The following is a 21,047-nucleotide window of genomic DNA, read 5'->3' on the forward strand; positions in this document are numbered from 1 at the left end:
GGATGCTGTCTTTGGACATAACGTGGGTCTGGCCAATGAAAGGTAAAACCTTGTGTTTTGTTCAGGAATCTATCTTGACAGTTGTTTGTGTCTAAGGGCCAGAGCAACCATTTTTCCCATTCAGGATCTGATCTGTTATGACTCAAAATAGTATGTACATCGACCTCCCCCGTGTAGTGCTTTCACTTGTAGGTGCAGGTATAGACGGAGTGTTCATGTCTTTTATCTTGGCTATTCCAAGGCATGATGTTTGTTGGACAGTGTTGTTCAAAAACATAATTTGCTCAGGGATGATACAGGCTCTAAACAGGGCTTCTATTCCCTGTACTTGCCAATCTTTAGTACCCCAGACAGTTTTCGTCTCAATGTTGTCTTTCCAAAAGTCGTAACCCTGTCTAGACAGTTGGGCAATAAAGGCTGTAGAATAAATCTGTTTGGTATTCGTTAACATATTTTTCATTCCTGTCTTGTTGACATTCTTAAAGTAAAGTGTCTCTGCATTCGAGATATTAAACCCTGAAAAATATGGAAATTTCATTGCAAATGTTTTCGAGATACCCTTTGGTGGCGTAGGACAATGTTCCCATTGGTTATACATAAATACATTTCTAGGTGTTGCAGATTTATGCAAGAAATGATGGCCATAGTGGTTATAACAATACAGTTGTTCATAGTCTGATGAACCTTGTAAATATTCATTATTAGTGAATGCAGTTGACTTCTCTAGATCAGACATCATATTATTAACAGTCTCGAAGTCCCAATCATCAGAAAAGGTACTGGAGGTAATAAAGTCACTTAATGAAATTTTAAATAAATGTGGAATCTTCAAAAGCTCTGACAGGCCCAAAATGGCATATTCGGTTTTGTCTTAAACTATACCATTAGGTATAGGAATCGCTGTGATGTTCACTACTGACAAGTCTCTTGCTTCACGATGGGATGATTTGTGTGGCTTGAGAAGTAAGTTCACTCTTTTACTTGCTGTGTCCATGTGAATATATCTTCCATTAATCAGCATACCCAGAGTTAATACCAGAGCTAACCATAGTGGAAAGATGAATATTCCTAAAACAATCCATAGTTCAATCCATGGTGAAACCAGATAAGTTTTCTTTTTTTCAGGAGATGAAAAAAGTCTGTTGCTTGTTCTTTGAAAGTTCTTTGTACTGGCGTCGTTTCAGGCTCGCTGGGATCCTCAGAAAACGTATCAAAGTTCATGAAATAGCCAGAAGCAGTTCTGTCAATGGTTGGAATTGCATCTGTATTTAATGAAATTGCTGGAACCAGTTGATCACTTGTTACTTTGTTGTAAACAGCTGTATCTGGACGAACTGTTATTTGGGTCTCAAGAGGTACAAGGTCCATATCATTGTTGCTTAGTCCTCTATTTCTTACTGTTGAATCTTCAAAGGTGATGAGTCTCTCAGTTTGAACCTCTTGGATTGTAGCTACATTGGCGGAGTCCACTTGGTCTACTGTTCAGTATTGGCCACATAGTGTGGTTTGATCAAGTCGATGGACACAAATCTTTTCTCCTTTTTACCAGCAAGGGGCGTCAAAAGTACCGTTCTTGATTCGTGGATTGCTAGGACAGGTACTGGTTGTCTGTATGAAGGCCCAAATTCCCTCTTATCCGCGATCTTTTCTCTGACTAGATCCCCAAGCTTTGGGATCCAGACAGGCCTTGCTGGGACGGCCGGAATTTTCTCAGTGGTGGTTTGCTTCTGGACCACGTTGCTTTGTTGCGTTCTTTGTTTATTTAAGTCCTGTAAAACAGCCAAACGATCTTTGATATCAAATTGTTTGTTTTCCACCTCTGTGCCTTTCATATCCAAGTCCGGAAATAACATTCTAGTTCCAAAGAGGACCTCCTATGGAGTGACACCCCCTAGAGAACTTCTTGGCAAGTTGTTTATTGCACACTGGACCCCATATAAATGTATGACCCACCCATCACCCGAACCGAATACCCTAGCTGTTATAGACTGCTTTATGTCCCGGTTTTTTCTTTCCACAACAGAATTTCCTTCAGGATGGAATGGAGAAGAATACTGCAATGCTACGCCCAGACTGGCCATGGCTTCTTTGTAAGCCCTAGAGCTAAACGCATGACCCTGGTCAGAATGTAGTGTGCCTATTGCGTATGTGCCTTAAAGACTCGCAAATCTTTTATAACAGTTTGAGCGTCAGCCGAGCACTGAGGCCACATCCATAGGAACCTAGAGCACGAATCCACTGCGACCATGATATATTCATAGTTCCCATCCCTTTGTAAGGGACCGCAGTGGTTCAGGTTGTACACGCGCCGGAAAATCTCCACTCAACGCACGACACGTCTCTCGTAGCTGGTGATAAAAAAATAATTCAGAAAAAGACACCGCCTTTCCCTCCGCCGCCACCGGCGGCTGCATGAAGACATCGCCCGGAAAAAGATCCGCAAACGTATGCAAATGCATCCGCCGCATCAAATGGAGGCTAGCACCGTCAACGGCACAAGGCAACAGCGGGTTGCGCTCCAGGGCCAAGGACGGGGCATAAAGTAGAGGCATACCCGCCCTGCGCCCAAGTTCCGCCCATACCCAGCGCAGCATCTCCGCCGTGTCCACATCTCCCCGGGGGCGGCGCGCCCTCACACAGATGGCTACTCTGAGCGGGACCGGCGCAACAGTGTCCTGTTCTACAGCCACATGTGGCTGAAAGGGCGTCGGATGGACCCAAAAACGCAAATATTGGGCCTGGGCGCACAACGCATATAACCGCATATCAGGCGCCCCCCGCCCGACTTGCGTGAGTGGCAGCGTCAGTATGTCCCAGGAAACGCGCGCCTGGCCCCCAGCCCACACCAACTCAATCAGGTGTGACCGCAGTGTGGCGAAAAATTGCGACGTCAGAGGGATCGGAATGTTCGCAAATAGATATAAAAATTTGGGCAGAACCACCATCTTGACCAGGGCTATCCGTCCTGTCAGCGATAAGGGCAGCCTCCCCCATGTCTTTACCTTCTCCTCCAGCCACGCAACCGCCCTTCCAAAATTAAGAGTCCAAAGGTCTTGAGGCACACGGCTCACCCAGATGCCCAGATATTTGACCGCATCCATCTCCCACCGCAAGGGGTACTCCGACGGCCGCCTCGGGGTATTCTCCGTTAACGGGAAGACCACTGACTTGGACCAGTTTATCGCAATACCGGCCAACCCTTCAAAGCGGATAAATTCTCGCAGTACCACGTCCAGGTTCTCCTCAGGCTTAGTAAGATAAAGCGTGACGTTGTCTGCATACAGTGATATCAACAGACTGCGCGCGCTAAGCCCGATGCCACGCGCCGTATGATGTTGCCTAACTCGTGCCGCTAGCAGCTCCATCGCAATGGCAAAAAGGAGCGGGGACAATGGGCAACCCTGGCGCGTACCCCGCGAGATCGGAAACGGGTTCGATGTCATACCATTCACCTTAACTCTGGCACAAGGCATCGTATACAATAGGCGGATTTTATTTATTAAGAGCTGGCTAAAGCCTATACGAGTCAGAATGGCAAATAAATATGGCCATTCCAGAGTATCGAAAGCTTTGGTGGCATCCAAGAATACCACCGCAGCGTGCTCATCCGGATGCAAGTAGTGCAGTATGGAAAAGATCGTTCGAAGGTTGTGGGACGTGGACCTCCCCGGGATAAATCCAGATTGGTCCGGTAAAGCTATCAAGGGCAGCATCGGTTGTATGCGATCGGCAAGGAGTTTGGCCAGTATTTTCGCATCTACATTTATTAAGGAGAGAGGTCTGTACGAGTCTAGTTCGTCTTGTGGTTTGTCCGGCTTTAACAGGGTGATAATGGACGCCTCACGCATCGTGCTGGGAAGCCTTCCCACCTGCAAGGCTTCCTCATACACCGCCAACAGCCGGGGAGCCAGTTCCTCCGCATAAGTCTTGTAAAAGGCCGTCGTCAGCCCATCAGGGCCAGGGGCCTTATCCAGGGGTAACCCTTTGATCACCTGAGCCACATCCTCAGCCGTTATCGGGAGATCCATATACTCCCTATGGCGATTATTGAACCAGACTAGAGCTATGGACTCTAGAAAGGTGTCCAACCCTTCCGGGCAGTCCCTCTGCGTGGCAGTGTACAAGTCAGAGTAGAAGTCCGAGAAGGCATTCAATATGTCCTCTCTTCCTCGTATCGTTTCTCCTGTTTTCGAGCGCAGCTCGTGAACAAACGTCGCCGACCTAGTCGGCCGTATCATAGTCGCTAGAGTACGCCCCGGCCTATCTCCCTCCCCGTATCTCCTGGCCACCGCATTTTTACACAGAAACTTAACCTCCCGCTGCGCCTCCGCATCATATTCCAGCAGCTTAGTTTTAAGGAGGCCCAGTACGTCTGGAGTGCTCTCGGCATAGAAGCGACTCTCCAGACTTTTAATGTCTGTCTCCAACGAAGCGAGCGTATTCCTAATAGCCCTCAGCACACCCGCCTGACGCGCAATACACTGCCCACGAATCACCACTTTAAAGGCCTCCCACAGGGATGCCTCAGTGTCCACCGAGCCCGTGTTCAGCTCAAAGTAGTTGACAATGTCCTCACGTATCTCCTTCTGAAATACCTTGTCTAGTAGCGCATGCCGCGGCAGGCGCCAGGAGAAACCTCTCGGGGGCAGATCGGGCAGCGACAATCTCAACAGACAGGGCGCGTGGTCCGAGAGTGAACGCGACATATGCTCAACCTCTACCGTCCACAGGGCCGCATCCTTAGGCAGCAGCCAATAATCGAGCATCGACCAGGCGCAGCGGTGGTCAGTAATGCATGTTCCCTCCCTCAACTCCCCATGTCTGGCCCTCCACACATCAACCAAGCCCTCCTCCTCCACAATCGCCCCCAGCGTGGCGCCCGCCGCAGGGTGAAGGCAGCGGGCGGCACCATGTCTGTCCAGTGTGTCATCAAGTACAGCATTAAAATCCCCTCCCCAGAGAACAGTGGTGCATCCCGCCCCCCGCACCCTCGCCCAGACCTCCTGAAAAAACCCCGGAGAGTCCACGTTCGGGCCGTAGACAGCTACAATCGTTACCCAAACGCCACATAAGAGTCCCCTGATTAAAACATATCGACCCTCCGGGTCAGTGTGTCAAATCCTCCCGCCAGTCCAACCCTTTCTTAATTAAAACTGCCACCCCTCTAGCGTATGTGGAATAGGTAGCAGAATATATCGGCCCCATCGGGCATGGCGCAGTCGGGGAGAGGAGGAGGACCCCAGATGGGTCTCCTGGAGGAGGCAGATGTCCACACCGTGTCGGACTAAGTAAGCATGCACTAGCCTGGCTTTCCTGCAATCATTCAGACCCCGCACGTTCCACGTTACACAGTTCAAGATATCAGGTGACCTAGGGGCCATAGTTGTGGTAAACCAATACACCCATAACATTCCGCATTTCTTGAGGCACAGTGGCAACCTCAGAGCAATGTACATGTAGGCTGGAACTAAGAACTAACCAAAAACAACCCACCGTCCACCCCCCTCCCACTCCAACCCCCCAATCAGGTCGTGTATCACCCACCCTAGAAGCAACCACCCGCAACATTGTTGGGAACCTTCCCATGGGGGCAAGACTAAGCCAGCGTCCTACCCCGATTATACAGGGTGGCCAGAAAGTCTGCAGGCGGCCCGGCCCGCTCGAGATCCTGTAGGCTTAGAAAAGATAAAGGAATCTAACACACAGAAAGAATTAGGAGTGAGTGACAGCTCAGCAAGGGCCCACAGGGCCAAGAGTCGCGTGTCCTAAAGCAACGGCACCATTGTTAGCAATCTGCAGGGGCATGACAAAGATATCCCATCAATACGATACCCAATCAGTCATTGTCACTCAGGTGGACATCCTCTATCTCCTCTCCTGCCTCCGGTCGCTTCTGCTTCCTCCCACCAACATGTTTGGCAAACTTCAACGCCGCCTTCGCCTCCGTGAAGAAGTGCGTGGTGCCGTCTAAGGAAACTTTTAGCTTCGCCGGGTATAACAGCGAATACGGGATCTGCGCCTGAAGGAGAAGTCTCTTGGCTGGCGCGAACTCCCTGCGTGCCGCCTGCACCGCTGGCGTAAAGTCCGGATAAAAGGACCGCACATTCCCCTGGTGCGTGATCTTACCCTTTTCTCTCGCCAATCTCAGTATAGTGTCTCTGTCCTGGTAGTTGAGCAGCTTAGCAATAATGGGCCTCGGGGGCGCCCCAACCGGCGGTCTCTGGCCCAGCGACCTATGTGCCCTCTCCACCACAAACACCGCGGACAGGTGCGGGTCAAACAGTTCGTGCAGCATAGCGGTGACATATGTTTCCATTTTGGAGATGGCGGTCGTCTCCGGGAGCCCCGTGACGCGCAGGTTGCTTCGTCGCGAGCGAGCCTCCAAATCGTCATTCTTCGCCCTTATGACGCTCAGTAGCCTGTCCATGTGTAGGAGCTGCTCCTTCGTCTCCACCTGAAATTCATGGAATTCGTCAGCGCGGCCATCCAAAGAGTCCAGGCGCGTTTCGTGAGTGGTAACCTGCGCCTTTACTGACTCGAGCTGCGCAGTGAGTGTGTCGAGCTTGGTGTCGATGTTACGAAGGCTGGATCTCATTTCCAACATTAAGGTACGTAGATCCTCCCCTCGATCTTCCACTCCCGGCCCCAGCTTTCCGTCCGCCTGCACCTCCGTATCAGGGGTCACCTGCCGCGTCGGCCGTTTGCTGTCGAAGGTGATCTTCGACTGTTTAGCGTCGTGCTTTCCCATGGCAGCCGCTGTATAAGACACCAGACAGGGTACGGTCCACACAGAGAGTTATCTGGGCCTCACTTTCTCCACAGGCGCAACCTGGGGGGCGCTAGTCAGGGCCAGCGGGCACAGCAATGGGGACTAAGCGCCGGCCTCACCCCGGGTTCATATCAATAGCTCCACAAGCGTGCCGCTAGGCCGCAGGTCGCCAGCCTCTATTTGCTTCTGAGCGCCCCGCGTCACCTCCCGATGGGCACTCCGCAAGCTCAGCTGTCAGCAGGCACCTCTCTCGTTGCGCTCTAGCGAGCTCCCACGCCGCCCCCGTCGCACGGTACTCATTGCGGCCTGGGGTCGCAGCTCGCCTCCTCACCTCGCCATCCGTGCTTCAGGATGTGCTCACCGTCTGACAGTGGATGACCTCCTCCCCGCAGCACCTCTCCGGTCCGCCCGCGCCGTCCAGCAGGATGCGCTCCCTCCGGCTGGCTCTCCGCAGCTGTCGCTCTATCCCGCGGCGGCCCAATAGCTCGTAGGCCCCCTCACCGGCAAGCCTCCGTCCGCAGACTCCCTCCGGGGTTCCCCAGGATCTCAGGGCAATCTCGCACCAGCCTTCGTCTACGCCGGGTTACCTCCCGCGTTAGGCCAGGCACCTCTAGCTCCGCCGGGAAGGCTCACATCTCCCAGTGCCGATCCACTGCCGCAGACCCCTCTTCACAAGATCGCTCAGCCCGGTCCGGTATCCACGGCTTCAGCTGCCTCCCGGCCGCCGCCACAGCTATCGCCCAGGACTCCAGCGATCCACCACTTACAGGAGGCGGGCCTTCCGTCATGCCTGGCGCCCCGGCCTCGATTTTCGCGACGCCGCCTCAGGGCACGGCCTCAGCAGACTCCTCACCGCCGCGGGCTGTGTGTTACTGCAACTCCGCCATCAAATCCCCCCCGGCCTCCAGAGTTTCATCAACAGGTGTCGCGGCGATTGCACTTTTAGCGCCCCAGGTCTCGGCGGCCACAGCACGCCCGAAAGTGCAGGATCACGTTTAGGATTTTGGTCCGGCCGGCGGAGCTCGCTCAGAAAGCGGCCATTCCGCAGCTCGGCAAGCCACGCCCCCAAATTTTGATTAGCTCCTTGAGTTGAACTAGTAGTTCCACATCTGACATTTCTTCAATTTTCAGGATGAGGAGTGTAACTGGATAAAATCGGCCATGTTGCTCCTGGTCTACCTAGTGGACCGAGCCTGGTAATGTGATTGTAATGTTTTAGGGCGCCTTTAAACCAGAGCTCATGCTCCTGGTATGTGAGTGGAATTTCGATATCCTCAAAAGGAATATATTCCTCAGGTGGTTCATCTTCTTTGTAGAAGTGAAACACTTGTGTTACTGGATTTGATTCTGGGAATACTATCCATGAATAGAATACCGGTGAGATTCATGTGCCTCTATCACAGAAACTGCTCTACCACCGCTTGGTGTTAGGGCATGTTTTATAAGTTTTAGAGTGATGGCTCTCCTTAAATTTGGTGGGATGATTATAGCATCCTCGTCGGTTTCTTGAAAACCTGTACGATTTAAAAGCTGCTGTGACTTGGTCGGCCGCAGCTCTACCAGTATCGGTGTTGTGCCGTTTTCGGTCATTGTTTAATGAAAGTTTCAGAGCAAGTTTCAAGGGAACAAAGATAAGGTGCACAATATTTTGGAACACTGTATCCTTCAACGTTGAACAAAACCAAACCGCTAATACATAGGATTTTTGTCCTACTCAGCTATGGCGGATAGTATCCCTACCCACTCCAGACATCTTATGGAGTATTATGAGTAAGGGTCTCTGAGAAAAGCACGACTGAGTTACTCCAGTATCTAGCGTTAAATTAGTGCCTTACCAAACCGTTGGGCTCCATGTAGTGTAGTTCCTATATCCCTGATTGGCGCTGCGCATTGGAATAACATACACTATAGATTTGACATAGGACTAAGGTCAGTATCTCTCTATCGAGTATATTAAACTTAATTACTTGTGTGTGCCAGCTAACTCAGAGGTCACTAGAAACTTCTCTAATATACAAGAAAGGATTAGTCTCTGACAACCGCATAAACATGAAAACTTTGTTTCCTTTTAGAATCGGAACAGTCTCAATTGTGGAAACAATAGATAACAGTTTCACTCAGTCAATCATGCATGCTTCATTTCTACAGAGTTGCACGGAAATAGAGACTGGCGTTTCAATAAAAGGGTTTATTGAACAGTCTTATTTCTCAAGCAAGAGATAGGAATTGCTACAATCGTAAGACAGACTGCGAAGTACAATATGTACGAGGTTAGCAGAAAGATAAAATAATACTGCAATAGCATGGTTTGTAGCTATGACATATATTAATTAAAATACATACATAAATAACATAAGCTAAAATGTGATACTCATCTGATGCTTCTAAATTGTTCTACCCCAGTGTACCTAACCTAAGTGCAGTACGAGGTTTGAAGTAGGTGCCATTTCTAAAGTATAGCTAGCTATATTTTAGTTTAGTCAAGAGTTGCCAAATGTTTCTCTAAGTTCTAGTCAGCTCCATACCTTAGAATGCGAGAGGTTGGAATCTCTTTTCTGGACTTGATAGTCTAACCCCCCGCAAGGGAAATCAGAGAGCACTGGAGCTGGATTCTCTGCGAGGAGGATGTCCGCTTCAGGTCAGTGCATCAGGCTGGAACACGATCTCCTTCCGAACTTGCCGTGGCGAACCGCGTAGTCTGGGTTGGATCGAATCCTCCAGGAACCGCAATTTGCCAGGGCAAGTGCTGGTATATTTATACCTTGAAGGTGTTTAGGAATGCCAGTATTGACGTAAAAGTCGGGCAGAGGAACGTCTTGAATGAACCCCTAAGTAATAGATGTTCATGCATACTTAATGAGTTCTTGGAGAAATCAATATTCAAGCTGAGGGAAATTCCTAAAGGCTTAAGGGTCTGGTTTTCCAGGAATTCGTTGAGACGTGGATGGACAGATGTAGGTGGCCATGCCTGTATTTCGTTTGTACGGACAATGTCTAAATAAGGGCTGGATTTTTATGTCCAAATAAGGGCAATGTGAATTGTACCTATATAAGGGCATGAATCGGGAAACCTATATACGCAATCTAAATCTGTACACATTATTACAGGTTACTTAGCGTTCGGATGGTTCTTCTCTGGCACTGTCTGGATCCGAACCGGCACCGAATCAACCGATTTCGAACCCTGTTTCTTTGGATCCTCAGACGCCGGTTCTGAAGTCACTGGCGCCACATCTGGTGCTGCAGATACCAAAAATGAGATCTCTGAGAGAGGCTCAAAGGCTGTTGGAGGAAGTGGAATATGAAGAGGAGCGTGAAGGGGCTGAAAAAGAAGAAACTGTAGACCTTGACCCTGAGTTTGAGTGATTACTAGAGGCAAGTGGTCTAGATACCTCCTGTGAGTGGAAGTTGGTGTCACCTAAGGGCTTACCACCACCTGAGGTGATTTCATATCAAGCTGTTATTCGAAAGGCTGCGGACCTTTTAGAGTTACTGCTTCCTAGAGCTCAACTGTAATCAAATATTCTCACAAATGTTCTAATTAGTCAACTTCAGCATCAGAACCATTGCTGCCTTTCAATGAGGCTTTAACAGAGCCTATTTTAGATGTGTGGCAGAAGCCAATGTCTTCCCCTGCGATTTCCAGGATAGTGGCTAGAAGGTACAAGGTGGCTCCTGGAGATCCAGCTTTTCTGTCCTCCCATCCTTCACCGGAAAGCCTAGTGGTCCAAGCTTCTTGTTCTTCTAAGTTGTCAGCAAAGTCTTTTCCATCCTCGTCTGCCGATAGAGAATCGGAGCGAATGGAGCAGTCGGGCAAGAAGGTTTTTTCGTCCGAGAGTATGACCTTGAAATCTACAAATGCTGCATGTCTCTTGAGATGTTACATTCACACCCTCATAGATACAGCTAAGGAGGTTGTTCCAAAATTGCCTACGGAGGTCCTGGGGCATTTTTCTGAGCTGCTCTCGGATGCTCAGGCTGCTGCCAGTCAAGTAACCCAATCCGGGCTGAACATGGCGGACTCTGTGGCCAGAGCAATGGGTTCTTCGATGGCTCTGAGACGGCATGTCAGGTTACGGGGTTCTGACTTTTTGCCCGATGTTCAGGCTACGTTAGTGGACTTATGTTTTGAAGGGGCCCGCTTGTTTGGAAATAGGGCGGATTCTGCGCTGTAACGCTTAAAAGATAGCAAGGCAACAGCAACGTCCTTAGGGCTTCAGACCCAGCCCAGGGACTATAGACAGTTCTTCAGGTTTCGGGTCTTTGGGAAGAACTTGTCCTTTCGGGGCAAACAACATTCGCAGCAGTAGCAGACAAATCCTTCGTACAGATCCTCAAGGAAAGGTGACAGAATTCGTCAACGGGGTTCTGCCCGGCAAGAAGTCTTCTCCTCTCCAGTCCTTGTGGCAGAGAAGCAGCTCTAGGTCTGCCATCTTAAAGCATGCTTGTCCTGTGGGAGGACTGGTGGCCTATTTTCTACCTCATTGGAGGTCTGTCACTACAGACCTCTGGGTTTTAAACATCTTAGAAAATGGGTATGCCCCACTCTTCCTGGAGTGTCCCACTCCTTTTCCTCCCCGTCAGGACCTTTGCTGGACAGAGCATCTTCTGCTTCTCAAGCAGGAATTACTGTCATTGCTTCAAAAGGGTGCAATTGAGATAGTTCCAGAGCAGGAAATAGGTCAGGGGTGCTACCCCCGGTACTTCCTGATTCCCAAAAAGGATGGTCATTTACGACCGACTCTGGACCTCAGGATTTTGAATCAAACAGGAGAAGCTCCAAATGTTGACCCTGGCGCAGGTTATTCTCGTGCTGGAGAAGAAAGACTGGATGGTTTTGATCCGTTTACAGTACGCGTATTTTCACATTCCCATTCTGAAGCCGAATTGGAAATATCTACGTTTTACAGTGGGGTCTCAATATTACCAGTTTGCGGTCCTTCTGTTCAGCCTTACTTCCGCACCTCGGGTCTTCACAAAGGTGATGGCGGTGGTGGCAGCCAGCACATCTCAGAAGGTCCGGGTTTCCTGTGTTTCCCTATCTGGACGATTGTCAGCTCAATGTGATGTCGCCAGAGATAGTGCTGCATCATTTGCAGGTAACAACACAGCTGTTGTTCAGCTTGGGTTTTTCGATAAATGTACCCAAATCTCACCTGGTGCCCTCTCAGCGCAATCTGCTTATAGGGGCAGTACTAGACACTTTTGTAAGTCGTTCCTTCCCGCCTCCACAGAGGATTCAAGACATCCAGGCTATGATTCAGAATGGAGCTGTCCGTTCCAGTCCTGAAGGTCTTTCGCCTGCTCTGTCTGTTTGCTTCCTGCATTCTGTTGGTCAGCCATGCACACTGGTTTATGAGGGACCTCCAGTGGTGCCTCTGCAGGCAGTGGTTTCAACACAACGGAGATCTCGTGGAGGTGGTCAAAATCTCCAGAGAGATTGCAGTTGATCTGCAATGGTGTAGTGTTCCAGGCAACCTGTCTCAAGGGAAGCCGTTTCACTCTCCTTCTCCGGTGGCCGCACTAATAACGGATGCCTCCACTTTAGGGTGGGATGTTCATCTAGGGGATCTGGAGTTCAAAGGTCTTTGGTCTCTAGAGGAAAGGTGGTTTCACATCAATCTTTTAGAATTGCAGGTGATACATTTGGTTCTCAAGGCCTTCCTTTCTTACCTTCGCAGTCAGTCGGTTCAGCTCTTAACACACACCACCGCAATGTGGTACATCAGCAAACAGGGAGGAGTAGGGTTGCATCTCTGCAGAGGGGCTCTGCGACTCTGGTCCTGGGCTCAGGACCATCAGATTTGCATAATCGCACATCATCTAGCCAGAGTACTGAATGTGCGAGCGGACAGTCTCAGCAGTATTCGGCCGTTCACGAGTGGCGTCTCCATCCGGGGGTGCTACTTCACATTTTCAGGATGTGGGGGTTTCTTCAGTTGGACCGGTTTGTCACTCAAGAGAACGTGCACTGCCTGTCATTCTGCAGTTTCCAATTTCCGACGCTGGGTGCATTGGGGGACGCGTTTCAGTTGGATTGGGGCTCCCAGCTTCTGTACGCGTTTCCCCCATGCCCTGGATTCCTCAAGTTCTAAGGAAGATTTGCCAAGATCGGGCCAAGTCATATTGATCACCCCAGATTGGCCGCAAAGGGTATGCTACAGAGATCTCCATTGCCTCTCATTGCACACTTCACTTCGAACCCCTCTCACATTTTTGATGGGTTCACCCTTTGTACTGTTGCATAGTTGTCCCTTAAGGTTTCTAGTATTTAAAACGATATTTTTTAGTGGCAATCACATGAACAGGAGGGTGAGTGAATTGCAGGCTCTTGGTTCCAAGCCTCCTTTTACATCTTTCCATGCAGATAAGATGGTTCATAGGACCAGAGCTGCTTTCCTACCTAAGGTGGTCACTCCATTCCACTTGGGACAATCCATCACTTTATCTACTTTCTACCCTACCCCTCACCCTTACAAGGAGGAGGAGAGACTTTATAACCTTGACCCCAATAAGTGCGGTGAGCTTCTACTAGGACAGAACCAAGGACTTCAGGCTTGATGATCAACTCTTCATATGATATGTGGGCAAGGTGAGGGTCAAGGCTGCCCACAAAAGAACTGTGTCTTAGTAGATAATACTGTGCATCAAGATCTGCTATGCCTTGGCCAAGAAGGAGCATCCTGAAGGTATTTGTGCACATTCGACCAGAGCTAAATCGTCTTTGGCTTTGGCTAGAGGTGTCCCTGTGGTTGACATCTGCAAAGCTGCAACTTGGGCCTCCCTCCACACTTTTGCAAAACACTATTGCTTGGATTCGGAGGTGAGGAGGAATGGCCATTTTGCTCGTTCTGTGTTGCAGGATGTTTTGGTATAGGCAGGCAGGCACCCTCCTCCGAGAACAGGACCGCTTGGGGATATAATTCAAAATGTGAGGATTCCACTGGCAGATGTATCTATCAGAAGAACAAGTTACTTCCTTTTAGTAACCGCTTTTCTGGTGGATACAGTATCTGCCTGTGGATTCCTCACTGTCCTACCCGCCTCCCCGTTGCCTGTCTGCTTATACCGAAAATTAATACATTTATATTTAATGCAATTTATTGCTTTGTTCATGAAGTTAATAGCAATTAGGAAATATCTATGATGAAGAATTTCCATATTTGGTTGTGTTTTGTATATTGTGTATACCTGTGAGAAGGTTGTTAGTTCACCTGTTTCGCCTCGAAGGCATGGAAAAAATGGGTTGGATTGACGTCTGCACACTGAGGTCTTATGGCTTCAATGACATCACGCGGAGTCGCGTGCGGCGCCATTCCATGGTGACGTCCTCATCAACGTGGGAGAGCTGAGGAGAAAGCTTTCCATGGAATTCTTCACATGAGGGTTGTTCAAAATGTGAGGAATCCACAGGCGGATACTATATCCACCAGAAAAAGCGTTACAGAAGGTAAATAACTTGTTCGTTGGAATACTTTCTGGAACAAGAATGACAAATTTGGTTTTGCATATCTTCTCAGAAGTGAACAAGTCACAGGGTGCGCTTTATTCAACAGACATACTACAAAGCCAGGCAATGTTCAATACACTCCGTTCTAAATCAGAAAACCAAGTTCGTAGAGTTTATCGGACATGAAGAAAAATCTGAACTTTGCAAGTGCTGGGGAAATGTTTTACACATAATAGCGCTAATGAAAAACGTGGACCATGCTGATCTAGAAGGTGATTGGGAGCTGCACGTGAAGACTGTGGAGTCACTGATTATGCAATCGAATTTGCGAAACACAGTAAACTACTTGAGATATGTGTCCTGATATTTGGAAAGAGTGAAGAAGCTGAAGATGGAAAAACCATACCTCTACAGAAAATTAATCCAAAGACATTTCGTGGTGAAAGACAGAGGGAAGTTTCAATACTATGGCTCCAGATATGAAACTGGAATAGCCGATCCAGAGATCACAGTCAAGCGCCAAGGGAATTGTTGGTTAGGCTCGTAAAAGTGAATGTTGCTCAGTGGCAGCTAGTTAAGTTAGTGAAGTCCTTTCTATTTGCAATGTTTTCAGAGAGATGACAAATTCAAAATAATGGGCTATTGTGAAAGTGTTCCTCACCACGAATTTGTTGGAAAGAGAGGGGAATGTTTTACTAAGAGGTGAGAGGTGTGGCGCAGCGGCCAGGGCGGCCGACTTCAGAGCCTGGGGCTCATGGTTCGATCCCCGGCGCCGGAGGCAGATCAGTTCAGGATCATGCGACTCTGGGCAATGGCTCACTTAATCTGCCCGACGGCCCCGAGCACCTTGAGACCCTTAGGGGTGACTAGTTTGCGCTTTACAAATACTGGGTTATTTAATAAACATGTTGACAGCCTTCTTTTCATGCAGCAGCAAGTAAACCCCTTTGAAATGGCTGAGCCTGTGCGACTACACAACTTCGTGACCAAACAATATGTGGATAACGATATAAAGACACGTCTACAAGATGTCCTGTAACATGGATCAAAACTGTACACAGAACTGAAGCATGAGCGATTTATTTTGAAGGAGAAAAAGCTATTTGACATTATCGCTAAAGCTAACCTTCCATGCTTTATTTGCCACAGTAAGTTTCATTCAACCAGCCACTACAATACAGGTTACAAAAACAACTTTCGCAAGCACATAGATGTATGTAGTAAAAGAAAGGGGTGAATTTATTAAGGACATTCTGTCGCATGTTTTTCTTCCATCAAACGCATTATTTGATGGAGATGCTGCAACCAAACCATTGAAGAACAAACTGATAAAAGAGCTTGAAAAAACCTTTCCCCTGAAGAATTTAAATTCTGAAAGGTGTCCAACTGCTGTTGTTGTGGACTATAAGTCACAATTGCAAATGGTCAAGAATTCATCTATGCAAAACTTCGGGAAGGTCGTTGAGACGGTTTCACAGATATCTGTTCTACAGATATCAAAGTCAGTGTGCACCTTGAAAGAACTGTACATTGTCTTTGACAGTTATCTTGAACTATCTGTCAAAGATGTGAGAGAATCAGACAAATGTCAACAATTGACAATGCTTGCATTAAAAATTCGACACCTATACCTGTGCAACTTGATAAATTCTGGTCATCAACATAGAACAAGATGAACTTGGAGATGTTAACTCACCAAAACATTGCTGATGCTTCAGTGAACATTAAATTTCCAATGATTGCAAGTGGAATGATTGTCAATGAGGAGTTGGTGCCTGCAGCGAGATTCAAGGTACAAGCCACATTGTTCAAGAACATAGCAAATTGAAGGAAGCTGACCTTCATGTTATGCCACATGTTGAGTGAGCTGTTCGAAATGGTTCCAATCGAGTATTTTTACTGTCAAATGTGACCGGTGTTGTTATTGTGCTAGTTAGATTTGTTGCAATGTTCATAAGTCGAGGATTGTCAGAGTTATGGTTATGTTATTGAACAGGCTAGAAAAGACACTTAAATCCACTTTATATTCTTTAAAACAAACTTGACTTGGAGATGCCCAGTGTTATTATCAAGGCACATATTCTTATGGGTGATGACACTATGAACAAAAGTGGAATAAAGCTTGGAGCTTTAACTGCTGAACCTGTGACGTTTCTGAAAGGATTTGCCGGGACAGAAGAAGAATGTGACTTTAAAGAAGTCAAAAAATGCCTTGTGCATGTGTGGAAATAGAGTTCGGACTGTCAGATTTTACGATCTTCAGTACAGTGAGATCAAGAGATCAGTTCTGCAAAGTAACCTTCCACCGACGTCCTATTCTGTCTGTGGATACATTAATAGAGTGTTCTACTTGATCAGAAGATGTGTAAATGTATTGGATCATGCATATGTAGAGAAAGATCCGTGTGAATTTGGTTGGGAAGATATTGATGGGGTACTAAAACATACAACATTTCTAAAGCCTCTACCCACAGAACTTACATGTACTTGAAAAACCTGTGCTCCAAAAATGTGTCCCTGTCGATATGCTCTTCTCAAATGTTCAACATTCTGTTCAACATTCTGCAAATGTATCACAAGCGATTGCAGAGGCAAATAAAGTGAACTATGAAAATGTATCTAAAACAGGAGTGATAAACATTTTTTTTTTTCATACTCTGATCATAAACATTGTTTGGTGCATACATAAAAGGATTAAAAAACATTGTTTCATTTCTAAATATCTCTTCCTCGATTATAGCTGCCATTTTGGGAAATGACGGAAGGGTTGCTCTGAGGAGTTATTTTTTGTCTCTATAAGTCTACCTGACCCCAAAAACATATGTTTGTACATCAAAATGAAGTATATAGGTCACATTGTTCCTAAAATATTATTATTGCAACACATCCTCCATTTTGAGAAATGTTTTCCAGAAATTACGGCCCGGATCAGCAATGTCTACCCAAGCGAATTACTTCTCTAATGATCCAAAAACACAAATCGAAATTAAAAATCTCTGGACAACAATTCTTTTATGGAGGTATATCAGGAGGCCAGGATTATTAGTGGAGAAACAGCCCTTTACAGTTGTGTACTGTAAACTGAAAGCCAAGGGCGTTGTTCTTCAAGTGGTTGTGGCTATTCATCCATCAGACAATGTAAACATGAAAACTTGTTGTCCTTGAACCCAAAGAATATTTAGGGCAATGGGATTTTAATTGCTCTGATTTGAAATTCAAACCCAGCTACCTGTAATCAAGGAAACCATTGAAACAGAATTATTTAGGTGTGCCTTTAAGTGAGTTCAACACAGAACCAAGGGCAGCGATTTTCAGATGCTATTAGTCACCTTTTCATCTTGACTGCAAAAGCTCTAAGCTACCCAAAAGGAGAAAATAGGCACTTTATAAAATTACTTAATAAATGAATGTCTTGTAAACATCAAATGTGATGCAGCAGATAATGCTCAGAATATGTTACTACCTGTTGGTATAAATGAGCTACTTCATAATTTTGGGCTTTATTTTGCTGAAGTGCATAAGTCTGAATGTGCATTAATTACAAAATTTGAAATTATTGATGGGTCTTCCAGTTGATGTCTGTTTTCTTCCCCTATTTAGGCTTTCATTAAAAATTGAGCCCGGAACCAGCACCCCACGATCAACTGCCTCCAGAGAAGACCTTGTAGGTAAATGCCAAGCCTTTTTTCTTTCCTAATCCTGAAGTTCACAGGCCTTCCATTGCCAGAACAAAGGCAATTATCTTTCCGATTATTGAATTCTGCTTGGTGAAACCAACTGGTGCAAGCTGTCACAGGTCACTCGAGATAGAATATATTAAGACTAGTGTAAGAAAAATGTGGTTCAGCTAATGTGGCATGTTTAGAAAAAGAAGGATTGGCTTTGGGCTGATGAGAAGGCTGCTTTAAGTAATTCAGCTTGGCCTTTAGTTTTCAACAATAGGTCCCCTAACCTCCTCCAACATTTTGACTGTCCGCCCCCTCCTTTCTCACTGCTTGCACTGCTGAAAGTCTCCCCTTCACGCTACATTAGAGAAGCCCTTTCAAATGGACCACCTCTCTCTCTCACTTTGATCTTTTATTTTGTCTTCAGTAACATTATAACTTATGATGATTGAAAGTAGTCAGTCAAAAGGCACACTACTTACAGCTGGACAATCACAATAGCTAGAGTTAAATATATATAATTTAGCTTAAGTGCGTCCAGGACACATGCGGAAAGCAGAAAACTTGTTAAATAAAGTGAGGCAGAAAATTGATAAAGACTGCTTATGTAGATGTCTCTGTAATTTTTCTGTGCTGTTCTCTCAGGTCCAGAAGTGGCGTCTTCTCCGCAGAGTGGGCGCAAGAGTGCTGCAGTAGAAGGAGTCTTGGTACCACCAACACCTCCATCTCCTCGGAACCTGATACCCCATGGACACAGAAAGTGCCACAGCCTTGGATACAAGTCAGAAATTCTTCTCAAACATAGTCTCTTTCACCATTATTGAATAATTAATTGCTTGTGTATGTGTGCACATGCATGTTTATGTAAGAACGTGCAAACATTCTGTCAGTAATTGTGCCTATTTGTGTTTGAGTCTGTACTTGTTTACATTGCATCAGTATCTTTATGTTCATAAAAGGGCTAAGCTCGGTTTGTTAGTTTTGCTGTACCTGAGCAAAGACTTGGGCAAGTGAATTTTCTGCAGATGGTGGAAAAAGTATTGTTTTATGGTTTAAATCTTTTATTGGCATTTCAAAAATACACAAAAAGGCTCCAACCAAGGAAAATAACAATACCTTGCTCGGTCCCCAAGTGGTGGGTGAATCTCGCAGTTCCCCGCTATAGACTAAGTCAGGCTGCGACCAGCTTGTGGACGCCATAGTAATCCCTAATAAGGTGTCATGGAGCAAATAATAAATCTAAGAACCCCCGCCCCTACCCCAACCCCCTCCCTCCCCGCATTCCACGTCCATCCGTCCCCCGTCCCCCTCATTCTAAGCCGCATCCCATCCCTACCCCTCTTTGTCCCTCGGGTAGTCGCAGCAGACGTAGGTAACTGGGACAAGTGACTTCCCTAAATTCGGTGGGCAACAATGTCAAAAAGGACTCCACAACTCCCCATATTTGGAGCCCTCCCCATTTAGTGTTAGTGTGAGTTTTTCCATTCCCAAGACATGCCACAATCGGTACAACCAGCCTGTAAAAGTTGGTGTGGTGGAGGACCGCCAATGAGTGAGTATGTTCTGCATCGCTGAACCCAACGCTATGGCCATTTGTCTGCCCCTACGCGACTTAAGCGGGTATGTCAAAGGGTTTGGGAGACCCAGCAGTACATACGCCGGGAAGCGCGGTATCGTGGTGTCTAAATGCTTGTCCACTTCATCGAGCACCTGAGTCCAGTATGCCCGAACACCCTCACAATCCCAAAGCAAATGTGTCAAGGTACCTACCTGCCCACAGCCCCTCCAACAGCACGCATCCCTCTTCTTGTCAATCGCGTTTAGGCGCTCTGGAGTATAATACCAATAGATCGCAACCTTTGTGAGAGTGTCCGTGAGTCCCATGTGGTACGCTGAGTGTCTGGCACTGTAGTATATTCCCTCCCACTCCTCGTGAGTCAGAGTCCTACCGAGCTCCCTTTCACAGCGCGTCTTCCCCGCATTATATGTGTGCGCAAATCGCATTTGGAGCATTCTGTACAGGTCAGAGATTAGTTGTTTATCTGATGAGCGCGTTATTAACCATCGCTCATACGGGGAGAGCCGCCTGTCTGCCAACGGGTGGACCCGGCCATCCAGCGCCCAATGTCGGACCTGGAGATAGCGAATTCGTTCCGTCTCCGGTAACCCGTAATCCTGCCTGAATTGCTGAAACGAGCGCATCCCCTCCGCATCGTACAGATGATAAAGAAAACGGCAGCCCGCCGGTTTCCACCTGTGGAAGGCTACCGAGTCCATTCCGGGAGTGAAATCTGGATTGTCGAACAGGGGTGTAAGCGGGGAGGGAAAGGTGGTGAGATCATGAGACATTAGTGCGATCCCAGATTTCCAGGGGAACGCGGGTGATGTGGGAAGCGTAGAGGTTGGGGGGCCTGTGCTGTTTCCGCAGGAAAGGGATTTCCTGTAAAGGACGGGCTGCTACCGCTTGGTCTTGAAACAGCCAGTGTTTTTCCGACTCCCAGCGACTCCACTCCACCAGATAGCGTAGTTGTGCGGCCCGGAAATAGAGTTGTAGATCAGGGATCCCGAGCCCCCCGTTTTCAGGTGCGAGAGTGGACAACGACCTCTTCATGCGCGGCTTCCACCCGTTCCAAATTAACTGGGCCAGCTCCGATTGTGTCTGCCGGATCCAACCGGCTGGCGGGTATAGACGTATGGTGCGGAAGAGGTAGAGGATCTGCGGTAGTATGGTCATCTTAACCGCTGCGAACTTGCCTAGCCACGAGAGAGGATAGTATTTCCATTGCCCAACTCTCTGCGGATCTTCCAGCGCAAAGCAGCGTAGTTGAGGGCCACCACATGTGAGAGTGTAGGAGCCAACTGGATCCCCAAATAGGGGACCGATTCCTCCGCCCACTGGAAAGGGAGTGAACTCTCCAAGTATTCCCGGGTGGAGGGAGTCAAGGAAAGGCAAAGAGCCATTGACTTGTCCGCTTTAACCTTGAACCCCGCCACCCGTGCAAAGGCATCCAAGTCTGCCATGCACGCCGGCAACGCCTCCCGTGGGTTTGATAAAGATAGTAGCACATCATCCGCGTATAGGCTAATGGTGTGAACATGCCCCCCGAACTTGATTTAGGAAATTCCCGGATTTTGCCTGATCTTCTGGGCAAGGGGTTCCATA

The 21,047-nt window shown here is 47.6% G+C and overlaps 1 protein-coding gene across 7 annotated transcripts in view; it reads left to right on the plus strand.

Annotated features, from left to right (window-relative positions):
• Positions 1 to 21,047, plus strand: part of RALGPS2 (Ral GEF with PH domain and SH3 binding motif 2) — a 983,056-nt gene that overhangs the window by 766,860 nt on the left and 195,149 nt on the right. For all 7 annotated transcript variants that reach the window (XM_085601623.1, XM_085601627.1, XM_085601625.1 and 4 more), the window contains exons 12-13: positions 17,820 to 17,887; positions 18,530 to 18,665. In XM_085601623.1, the coding sequence (XP_085457749.1) occupies positions 17,820 to 17,887; positions 18,530 to 18,665 (204 nt within the window). The remainder of the gene's footprint in view (positions 1 to 17,819; positions 17,888 to 18,529; positions 18,666 to 21,047) is intronic.

This window comes from Triturus cristatus, chromosome 4_2, assembly GCF_964204655.1.
Source record: "Triturus cristatus chromosome 4_2, aTriCri1.1, whole genome shotgun sequence".
In the NCBI taxonomy this organism is placed as follows: Eukaryota; Metazoa; Chordata; class Amphibia; order Caudata; family Salamandridae; genus Triturus; species Triturus cristatus.